At 35.4% G+C, this 12,500-nt stretch overlaps 1 protein-coding gene across 1 annotated transcript in view; it reads left to right on the top strand.

Moving 5' to 3' along the window:
- LOC107714317 (zinc finger protein ZFPM2-like) overlaps positions 1-12,500 on the top strand; it is a gene marked incomplete at its 5' end in the record, with an annotated part of 76,798 nt that overhangs the window by 16,158 nt on the left and 48,140 nt on the right. The window contains one exon of the mRNA XM_016520128.1: positions 4,271-4,382. Coding sequence (XP_016375614.1) covers positions 4,271-4,382 — 112 coding nt within the window. The remainder of the gene's footprint in view (positions 1-4,270; positions 4,383-12,500) is intronic.

The following is a 12,500-nucleotide window of genomic DNA, read 5'->3' as shown; positions in this document are numbered from 1 at the left end:
CAGCGCCTCGGGTGAAGGTCTTAAATCAAGCGTCACCTCAGCATCTGTCTGCAAATGAGAGACGCTTTCGCTTCACTTGTACATCGACTAGAGATTGCAAAACAATATCTACTGGTTTATTGTGGAATGTGTGTGTTTATTTGCAATCTGTTTTTGATCAGTTTTTTGTTTTGCTTCATGATATTTACCTTGAAGATTGTTCAGTTGAACATATTGAGCCTATCTTTGTAATTTAGATGTCTTAAAATCATTCAGGTGCTAAAATCACAGATTACACTGTATATTTGTTTAAACAAGTGGTCAGTTTCAATAGATACAGAGTGATGCAAGGGTCTCTGACAGATCGACTAGAGAATAGTATAGTATGCAGTATGTACTGTATACTTTGCAAAGTATGGAAATGTTGCAAATGTTACACTGCTGTTTAAAAGGTTAGAATAATTAAGATTTTTTATTGTTTTTGAAAAAAGTCTTTATAATAATAGCTGATAAAAACTATACACAAAATTAGCATATTAGAATGATTTCTAAAGTATCATGTGATACGATGGCTGCCGAAAATTCAGATTTCATCACAGGAATAAATTACATTTTAAAATTAATTAAAATAGAAAATGTTTCTTTTAAATTGTAATAATATTTATAGTTTTTACTGTATTTTTTTTTTACTGTAAAATCTAATTATTCCAAACTTCTGACCAGTAGTGTACATATTTATATAATAGTCAAAGATATTTCTATGCAAAATTGCATTAAAATACTAAATAATCTCAGAGATGATAACAGAACTGCACTGAAGGTCATGTCATATAATTTGAAAATGCTTTTTGAAACATCTGCCGACTGCATACAGGATATAATATTGATAAATAGCAGGATTTGCATCACATGATACTCATTTACATATAACAATTCACATGTGGGGCCATTTTTTTCATGAGTTGCATCATTAGCTGCTTTGGCTGGAGAGCTTCTGGGCCTTAAAAGAAATAGAGGGAGAGAAAGACAGACAGGGCAGACCTTTGCTTCTGAATAAGAGATGACTCCAGATGGTGGGGATCAGAGAAAGGGTTAATCTGATTCTCATTTTAGATAGTTGTCGTGGCAACAATCAGACGGTCTCCGGTGCTCTTTGACAGGCCTGTAAAATTCTCAGGTCAGCCTGGATGTAAGACGTTATTGTATGGCTAATTTGAGATGTGAAACGGGAGCTATGTTAAATGACCGAGGGTACTCTGTCTCGCTGCCAGGGTGGGGAAAGACGCCCACATAGACGTCCAGGTGGGTGAGACTAGGTGAGGATCAAAACACCCTTTACGACAAGGTTTTAGTGAGAGAATCATGAAAAATAAAAATCATCTCAGTTGTTTCTCCTGAATTAGATAGAGAGCAAATGGATAAAAATTACAACAAAAATATGTTTTAATACCTCATTTGTTTCTCCTAAATTAAATGGAGAGCAAATGGAGACTTTTCTCAGGTTTTCTGCTTCTGCTGAGAAAATGATGTTTGTAATCTCACAATGAACTGTTTTGTGAGTTTCTCACCTGTTTCAAAATCTAAGATACTACTCTTAAAAAAAAATAGGTTCCAGAAGGGGAAAATTGGTTTTTGCAGCGATTACACAGAGCCACCCTTGTGGGTTCCATAAAGAACCTTTCAGTGAACAGTTCTTAAAGGGGTCCTATTATGCTTTTTCACTTTTTAAATTTTAGTAAACATAATCAAGACTTTGTAAAAGAGCATAATAGGACCCCTTTAAAAGAACATGTTTTTCTTAGTGTGCAGAACATTTTAATAATCTAAAAAACCTTTTTCCACTAAAATAACTTTTTGTGCAATGGAACATGCATGTTAAAGGTTCTTCGTGGTACCTTTATTTTTAGCAAATCTGCAGTCAAATTTGAGAGATCTCAATAAGATTCTCTCTAAATTCTCATAATCTGAATTTTGCCACCCACATTAATTGTATAACTATTTACGCTGTCTGTTTGGTTCTCCTAAAGAATTTAAAGAACACCTGAAACAAAGTTGATGATCAAATGAGCTTTGAAAGAGCAACCGCTGAGCAAAACTTCCTTCTGACATATAGTTTGACAGTGTGTTTCTGTCATGAATGCATACTTTGCTGGAGCAAATCGCAATAGCTCAGCACTTGCAGGGGATGTGGACTCAGAAAGGAAATGATGTCACGTGAGCCGCCTGAGAGTGACTCCAGCCCATTTTCACTTAGCCAAACTATTTCTGCTGCACTCTAATGAAGGTGTGCCTGGGGCGTCAAGTCTAATGGCCCAGAAAGACAGACATTTTGCCTGCCAGTAATGGGATACTGTAACAGCTGTCCAAGATCTCTACCAATCCTGCCTCGGAGTGAGGAGAAGATGTTCTCGAGGCTTTCATTGGCCTTTAAAAAAAGTCATTTGAAAAATGAAATCGAAAAAAAACTGGCATAGAGAATAGCCGGGCAGCAGCAGCGGCCCTTTCTCCACAAAAGGGTGCGAGTGCATTTTAGTAGCTTTTCTCTATCTTACCGCTTTCACCTTATAGATAGAACTTAAAGCGGTGCGTTTCGACCCCAGCCAGAAAAGAAAAATGACGTTACACATTCGGAATAATTTGCCAGAGCATTATAAAAACGTAACCTCAATCGGTCTTTGAAATGGATACTGATTCTTTAAATTCTTCTGGGCCCGTCGCAGGAAATAGTGAGATGGTGGCGATAGGGAGGCACAATGTGGCCAAAGTTCAGTCCTGAACACTCGCCTTCTCCTCCGAAAGCCATCCGCATTCTTTTTGCAATTCCCAGGCACCTGAGATCAGGCCGTAATCGGAGAGATCAGAAACTGGATCGTTGGGAAAAAATTGGCCTGATAATTCTACACTCTCCGGAGTTAAATGAGAGGACGCTGAGTTGGTGGAAAGGTTATTGATACTGAACACACACCAATAAACTCTAGAAACCGCTTGAGCTTCAGTGTCATTTCTCATCATGTGTACATATATATCCCAGAATTCTCCTCTTCTCATCCACAGGAGAGACTAGTTGTCTTATTATTGTTTTGTCTGTCCTAAAAAGGTTAAGTTTTATGTTTATTCCCTTTTAATGAGGGAAGGATGTTAAATCAAATCTTAACAATAAGGATGGCCAGTGCCACGTTATCACTAAACTTTGCAGAAATGTAAAATATTTGGATTTCTATGATTTTTTAATGTTGTTATTGTAAATTGTGATGACTTGCCAATGTTCAAAAGTTTGGGGTCGGGAAGCTTTTTTTAATGATTTGAAAGAAGTATCTTATACTCTCAAGGCTGCATTTATTTGAACTAGAATACAGTACAGTGAAAACAGTAACAGTAATAATATTACAATTTTAAAAAAATATTTTCTATTTTAATACATTTTAGCATGTAATTTATTCCTGTGATGCAAAGCTGAATTTGCAGCAGTCATTACTCCAGTCTTCAGTGTCTTGCTGAATAAAAGTATTTATTTCTTAAGGCCTAATTAAAAAAATATTTATTTAAAAAAAAAATCTTACTGACCACAAAATTAACATTTTCTGATAAATATACTGAACAAACTGACATTTACACATAAGAATATATGTCTCTAGAATATATTTATAAAATGTATAGTTCCCCACCTCCAAAGAATGATCAGTTTTTATTTTTATCCTCAAATAAAAAAAAACTTTTTTATTTTATTTATTAATTTGTTTGTTTGTTTATTTGTATGTATATATATATATATATATATACGTGTACAACACAGTGCTATGCACAAGCTACAGGGGTTTGTCCAGTCGTCCAATGTTTAGATATTTATTGTCTGAAAAATAGAAAATAAAAGACATTTAGCACAAGTATTATATATATATATATATATATATATATATATATGTTTTGTTTATTTTATTTTGTTTGACTAGCTGGAAATAATACAACTATAATACAACTCGATAAATTCATAAACACATTCTTATTGATGCTTTCAAGACAATCACTCATTTTTGGACACTTAACTGAACTAAATAATAATCAATAAATAACATTAAATGTATAAATGCAAGGGTCATTAACTGACCCAAAATTGTCACACTCCCTGTGTTGAAAGTTCAAGAAAAAAATCTGAATTAAACATATAGGCCTAATCTTTATTGTTAAGCCCTGTTAAAAATTATAAAGTTCCTTCTGCTTATGAGCTTGCTGCGAAATTGTCCCCAAATAACCTAATGATTTGTGTGTGTGTGTGTTATCTCCACCGCTGCAGAAGACGAAGCTGCACGTCCCGCTGGTGCTGAACGCAGGCCCCAGGTGGCTGCTGGATGTGTCTTGGCAGGGAACAGATGACAACAAGAACAACTGTGTGGTTTACAGCAAAGGTAAGAGGACGCTTTATCTGCCCCGCACCAAACACACCAGCACCGCACACTTCCGCTATCTGCATCTCTTTTCTTTCTTTCCAGTTTGACCCGCGCGTGTGTGTACAGCTAATGCTCAGAGATGTTTAGTGTGGCTTCGGTTCTCTGTCTCTTACATCTATTAGCAGTGTGATTTGTAATGTAAGGTCGTGGGGTCACAGGTCATTGTGGTTTTGCTACGAAAAATGTCATTCGCTGACATGTTTCCAAATGCATTTCAACAGTGGATGGCCCAAAGGCGTGACTGATTCATGCGTGTTTCTTCAAGCATCAAACTGCGCACGTGTAGCAAATCATCTGGACTTCAAACGCAACATTAATAACCCATCCTTGCTGTCTAAACTTCACACAGTATGAGTGAGAATACACAGCTACAGGTAGCAGCACATTAAAACTCAATATTTCATTGCTTCTTGCATGTTTCGCATCAGTTTCAAAGTGAAATGTCCAGTGAGTGGCACTACAAAAAGTGCTATGTTTTATCCAAAACAGACGTGAGACGTGAATCTAGCAATGTTTTATTACGTTTGTTGTTGTAGGTATTGCAGCAGTTCGGAAATTATATGTCCAGTGAGATGTGCTAAAATGTTAATGCTCTATCGTGTTTGAAAATAATGTACCATTTGCACTCAGCACCTGCCTAAACCTAACCGATAGTGTTAACAAAAGCAAATCTGAGGTAAAAATCCATTTAATTAAGTAACCATGCTATCTTAGCTTGCTTCTGCTAGTCTTTGAGCTCTTTTGTTGTGACGAGTGTGTTTCACAAAACTCATATCTGTACCAGATGAGCTACCGAGCAAGTTTACTACAGTATGTCGGACCAGCCATGCATATGCAGCTGGTTTTGTGATGCAAACGTCAAAATGTATTACAAATAATGCACTATGGTAAAACTGTTTTGAGGTCATAACATAGTATTATGCAAGAAACTGCTCAAAAATAAGTCTTTATTAATTGATAATCTGCCCCTGTAATCATTATGTGTGTTAACACTTTTACTGCCATTAGTGGTCATTTCAGCTGGAAACTGCAGTGAATTGTTTGTATAGGTATGTTATGGAGTTTTGTAAAAACGTAAGTTACATTGTACAAAAAATGTTCAATACAATTTTGTGTTTCAGCTAATAGCACGTTAATACAGTTTTACTGTAGAAACAACTAGATTTTCTGAGGAAAATGTGTCTCTGTTTGTAAGCTGTTTGGGGGTTTTCGTATTGCTGCATGGTTGCTAGGGTTGTTGTTTGGTGGTTGTCAGGGCGTTGCTGGGTAGTTGCTAGAGTGTTGTGTGTGGTCATTATTTTGGCTTGAGTCTATCAGTGTAAGTCAACCGATATTTTTTGTCCAGTAAATCTCTCAACAACCTCTTCTTAACAAGGTAAAAGGTATTAGCTGGGGTGTTAGCGAAGTAATTTGGCTCATTTCAGTCTTCAGCCTAGCATGATACATTTTTTTATGAGAAGCATGCTGACATGACAATTTGAAGTGTTTTTCTTTATGAACACATGCTTTGATGGCTATATTGCATTGAGGTGCATGTATAAAAAAGTAAATAAACAAAGTACAAGGATTCCAGAGCGAGAGCTCTCATTTAGCCGAATGTTTTTCAGATGATTATGACTCTCTCTGCGCTGAAACAGAGATTATTTCCCCTCAAAATGAACACGAGGCAGACGTGGGATTTTTCGTTTCCCAGCTCTCATCTTCTAATCACTGCACTGCACTGTGGGGCTGATCCTCTTTACCAGCGCCTTCATTTGTGCACGTTATCAGCAAATCATTAAAGTTTTGATAAGCTGTTAAAGAAGATTACGCAGTTCTTTTAAAATCGTCTAATCTTTTTGCAAGGAGACTGAATATGGGAAACAAAAAGGCTAATAACAGGATTTCTGGAGTGTTTTGTTAAGTCTCTATAATTTCTTCTCTTCCTTCATATTTAATAGTGAGAGAGAATGACTCCACTGCGAGGTCACTGATTCATCTTTGCTGAACTGTATTTTATCAAACGGATAGTTACAGTTTTGGATGCTGATAGGTCTGACTGGATATTTAAATGTGTAAATGCATGCTTTTGCCATCTTTCAATGCTCACTTAAAGTTAATATTTAAATATTGTAATTCATATTTTAAATAATGTTTTAAACAAATAATTTAATAACGCTGTTAAATGTAACATTTAGCAAATCTCAAAATGAATAATCAGTTTCCATTTTGTTAATATTATCAGTTGTAACAATGCCTAAATTCACTAATAAAATTTAAGATGGGTTTATTTATTTATTTATAAAACAAAATAGAATTTTAATTTCAGCCTTTTATCATTTGTTATATTTGGCCGTAACATTAATTAATTCATTATATGCACTTTTTTGTAAGTGTTTGCCAAAAAATTGGGGATTAAATAAATAAATATGTACATAAAAAAAAAAAATGAGTCTCTGAGAAAGAAAATAATGCACATTTTCCCTGTTGGCTGACATGCTTGTTTAGGATACAGCACAGATTTTTTGACATTTTATTGCGAATAGTTGCATCAGCGTTCTCTCAAGGCCAGTCCAGTCCCTGTACACAACATCATCCTCACCGTGCTAAAACACTTTCTATGAACAGACACACATGGTGAAGATGGGAATTGTGTGTTTGCTCCAGTAATAAATGCATGTCACAGTCCTGTACAGTTTAATCTATTATTTAAACTGTATTCAGGCCTTTTGGGTGTGTGTGATTTCCTGCGGGCTGCTCTGAGCGACCAGTGGAGGACACACTGAAAATAGTAGCGAGAATAATCAGGAAAACTAGAAACAGCACACCTGTAAACAAACACTTAACTTATTATCTTCCATCTTTTTAGCCTTTCCTTTATCCTCTGTATTTCTTGGTTTTGGCTCAAATGAAATATGTTTATTGCCGTTTCTGAATATAGATGCTTTAATTTTAAAAAATATATATATATATATATTTTTTTTTTAATGACTTTTGAATGAACATTACAAGGTCTGTGCACATTTCTGCTTTTTTCATTTTTTTCCTCTTCAATATATTATTGTGGAATCATCGATTTTAGATAAACCCGCCTCTAAACAGCATGCAAAAACAAAATGAACTGCGATTGGTTGATTTACATGTCAGTCAGATGTTCTTTTCCTACATAAGTGGGCGGTTCTTGGCCAGGTATATGGTGAGAGTTGAAAGTCTGGCTCTTCGTGACTAAATTAACAGCTTTGAATTATCACAGATCTGACACTTATTTTGTCTTAAAGCCAATTTATTATTTATGTAACCTACTGTAGTTGTGTTGTTTTAATGTGCCTGTCAGACACTGAAATGACACTCAAAATTTATTATTTTGAAATTTGGGCAGCAGAGAGTTGAGCTCTCAGATATTCTGCTCTAGTGTGTCTGATTATTTAAAGGTCACCTAAAAGTTTCCTCTAAGCCTCTTAGAAGCAGGAACAGTCAGATAGAGCGTGTCAGAGGAGTCGAGGGGGAAATTTGGCCATTGTGCATGTGGAAATTGACCAGTGTAACGAGAGCGTTTTACATAAGCTCATAGACCGCAGGACTAGACTAATTCACTGTGTCTTTGTGCAGCTCATATTCTGTAATTCCTCTCCATCTGATTCTCCTCCACACATCTCTATTGTGCGTTTGCTGTGACAGAGTCAGAGCAGAGACACAATACCTTGACCTCCATCGCTGCCTTGACCTCCTGCCTTTTCTTTTCATAATCTTCTGTCTCCAATCTTCTATCTGTGTATATAGGCACTAGGGATGGGAATCCTAAAGAACTGAGTGATTCTTATTCAGATCTGATTCCACTTAAAGGGATAGTTCACCCAAAAATGAAAATTTGATGTTTATCTGCTTACCCCCAGGGCATCTAAGATGTAGGTGACTTTGTTTCTTCAGTAGAACACAAACTAAGATTTTTAAGTTTTTTGACTCTCAAAGCCGTGATTCCCATCCACTGACATTATATGGCTGACAGACTGCAACGGCTTGACTTAAAAATCTTCGTTTGTGTTCTACTGAAGAAACAAAGTCACCTACATCTTGGATGCCCTGGGAGTAAGCAGATAAACATCAAATTTTCATTTTTGGGTGAACTATCCCTTTAACAAATCCAGTTCTTCAGTAGTTGTTTAATGATTCAAATGATTCTTTTAGTACACTGAAGAAGGACCCCGTAATTAGGTTAAGACACTATAGACAAAACAATTTTTTTCTACGCACTGGTCAATTTTTTTTAGATTTTTTGTCTATTTTGCTTCCATAACATCCAATTACAATACATATCAAAAGGCTGTTTTCTCAAAATATGTTTTATTTTTCTCCAATATGTCCACAGAATGCAATTAGAATTTAGAAACTGGCTTTATCTAGTGTTTATATTTCTGTTATGAAAGTGTATGCAAATTTGTGCATATTTATTTAGATAATGCCCAATTTACATATTTAAACAACATTTAAGAAAATTTGTAATACAAAACAATTGTCTTAATGTACTATGATCAATCAACTGTGGATGTATGAGGATATCTATTAGTTAAATATGTTTTACCATATTCACCTGTGGTGTCAAGCCTTAAACAAAAATACTAAACAAAAGTCATTAAACTGAGTTTGGAACTAATTTTCTTTTTGATGGTCTCAAAAGAGTAATTTTTCAACCATTTCAACATATAACATATGTTGTGTGTTTGTCATTGTATATAATGAGACTTTTTATATTATTATTATTATTAATTATTGGTGCCAAGTTTTACCTTATAACATTCGGTTGAAACTCACAGTTAAATATGATTTATTTAGCAGTGGTGCTGTAAATTCAATATTAATGCAGAAGCGCTATCAGAACCAAATGTCATGCAAATTATTTTGTTGCCATTTTATATTGGAATTGGTTCTGAATACAAGCCCATTCTCGATTCCCAACCCTAATAGGCACTGAACTGTTTCATCACTGTACAAAACCGAACCTTCAAACGTATATTTATCTGCATTTGTGTGCATGTATTTGTGTAAGCGCAGTGCTGGGTGAGGGGTTTCAATCTGACAATAAAGCGCTAGAAGACAGACACATGCCAGCTGAGTTTGGAACGACACAAAAGACAAACACTGTCATGTTTTAAACTGTTAAGGCCATTAAATTGTTTTCATTTCATCTTCCCTTTTGAAAAGCATGGAGGCAAAGCACATGGAGGTGCCAGGTTTATTATCTCTTATCTTTGAACAGCGGAAAATGCTGCAACGCATAATAACCAAACAACTGCACACAATGTAAAATTTCATTATCAGGGTGTTAAAACTGGGTTGTACCCTGAAGGGGTCCCCACCACAGCTCTGAGCGCCAGCGTAATTATGTTTAATTAAAATACAACAGAGATCAACAGAATCATTTTCATTAGGAAATTATTAATGATTCTACCGTAACAATAATTGATTGCAGTGAGCCGGGCTGCAAGTACAGACGGTCAGAGAGAGAGAGAGACGGGAGAGTTGCATAATTTTACGTTGAGAGCACAAACACACACACATATAAACACAATTTGTTGGACATAAAGTGTACTAAAACAAGACAGTGTCATTGTAATGAGACCAGAGGCTAACAAAAGGAATTGTGTTGAACATTGCCAAATTATATTTGATGAACTGTGATATTTTATGACTAGTAACAGGAGGATTGAGAGTTAAAATAACCTCAAACAGCTCTTACAGCTGCTGTTTTGAGAGTTTTCAGAGGGAGTGAGTACTATGGCACAGTGATGGCAGTACCATGGTACTTTTATATATAAAATTGTACTGAGTCTGTGTTCATGTACCAATTGAATATAACTATACTTACTGAACCATCGCTTACAAAAAAGTACCATGGTACTACCATGTTTTTTGGACATGGAAGCATGCTAGAATCATGGTATTCTTGGAAATACAGTGTACTGTAAATATCATGGTACATGAATTTCAGTACTGTGAAACTATCTGAACTACCACCTGAAATGCTAGGCATATTTCAATGTAGCATAGTATTATTACTGATGACATGATTTATTTGTAAGGATAGTAAATGTGCAAAAAACATGATATTGCTATGATGGTACACATCCAAAAAAACATTGTATTACCGTTGCCCATATTCAAAAAACATGGTAAAACTATGGTAAATTAAAGAATATAGTATTACCATTGTGCATATAAAAATATGTTATTATAATGGTACTGTAACTGTACATATTCAAAAAGCATGGTACTACTATGGTATTACAATGGTGCATTTTCAAAACAACAACAACAACATTGTATTATTATGGTACATTAAAAAATGGTTTTACCATGGTGTATATTAGAATCAATCAAAATAAACATGGTATTATCATGGTACATATTCAACTTTTAAAAAGCATGGTATTGCCATGGTCCCTATTCAAAAAGGGACCATAGTAGTATCATGGTATTCTCAGAAGTACCATGTGCAATAAATGCCAAGGTACATGAATTTCAGTATTATGGTATATTTCAGAGTACCATAGTATTACCATTGATGCTTACATTTTTTTGTAAAGATGGTAAATGTCCAAAAAAAACATTTTATTGCTTTTGTACACATTCAAGAAACATAGTATTACCATGGTGAATTTTCAAATTAAATATGGTATTATCATGGTACATATTAAAAAATACAATACTATGGTTATTAAAAAAACATGGTAATACTATGGTACATGTTTTATCATTAACATGTATTATCATGGTACAAAAAAAATACTATGGTAAACATTTTTTTTTAAATAATAGGGTATTACTATGGTGCCTGTTCAAAAAAGTATAACATTACCATTGTGAATATTCAGAAAATATGGTAATATAATGGTACATGGAAAAAATACATTACCATAATACCAATACAATCAAATATGTATTACTGATTCTTTATGCAGAAGGCTTTAATGACACTGCTGTGTTTCATTCTGCATAATTTGTCAGTATGTACAGCTTTAGCGAGAGCGTGCTGAACTCGTAGTTCTCTAAATAAATATAGAGCAGAACGATGTTGTCGCTCGGCTCCGAAGCGAAAAGCTGGTATGCATTGCACCTGCTGCCTTATTATACTCATGCTGTGATCAGCGGTAGCTGGATGCAATAATTGCATGCCAATGTGCATTGGCTCGTTTAGTTTACACTCGAAGTAGATTAGTCTATCGAAGCGATATCCCAATTCGTCGGTCACCGACGTGACTCGGAGTGACCGACTGAAAGGGAACATAGTATAACCCCATTGTGCATATTCAAAATAAAGACAGAAAATGGAATTACCATGGTTCCTGTTTTAAAAAAGTATTACATAACCATTGTGCATATTCAGAAAATTTGGTAATATAATGGTAAATGGGGGAACAAAGATATTACCATAATACCATGGTGTATGGTCAAATATGTATTACTGATTCTTTAGGTAGAAGGCTTTAGTGACACTGCTGTGTTTCACTCTGCATAATTTGTCAGTATGTACAGCTTTAGTAGTGCTGTGTGTGTGTGTGGATCACAACCTCCTGCTGCTACTATTAATTATGATTCAATTGTGTAGCTCTGGAGCTGCTAAGAGTGATGTTCAACTCCCCCGTGGCATTTCTAATCAGCTCATGAAGTACCTGCACCTGCAGTGTGTGTGCATGTGTGTGTGTGCGTGCATGTGTGTGTGTGTTTCAAGAGTGCACGCACTCTTCCTCTCTTGTAAGAGTGTGTGGGCTTGATGATTTAACCTGCATAATTGTATAATCGATGTTGAGAAATGCCTGTGCATCGATTTCCAGAGGGCAGACAGATCTCAGTGTCACTGTGAGAGCTGAGCTTTAATACACTGTCTGGAGCTGAGCCTTCAATACAGAGACACACAGAGACAGTGAACACTCCACTTCCTGTATCCCACGATACATCAGCAGATTATGGCAAAGCATCTGGTATGCTGAGCTCTTCATGATGCTACTGAAATAATATAGACTTTAAACATGCTGTAATGCATGTCCTGGTCATATTTCACCCCAAAAACCAAAGAAAATAATGTTTATAGTTGAATATTTT

The sequence above is a fragment of the Sinocyclocheilus rhinocerous genome, unplaced genomic scaffold, assembly GCF_001515625.1.
Source record: "Sinocyclocheilus rhinocerous isolate Xijiao unplaced genomic scaffold, SAMN03320098_v1.1 scaffold629, whole genome shotgun sequence".
In the NCBI taxonomy this organism is placed as follows: domain Eukaryota; kingdom Metazoa; phylum Chordata; class Actinopteri; order Cypriniformes; family Cyprinidae; genus Sinocyclocheilus; species Sinocyclocheilus rhinocerous.
The sequence above is the reverse complement of the archived record's forward strand: the minus strand, read 5'-3'. Positions and strand labels throughout refer to the sequence as shown.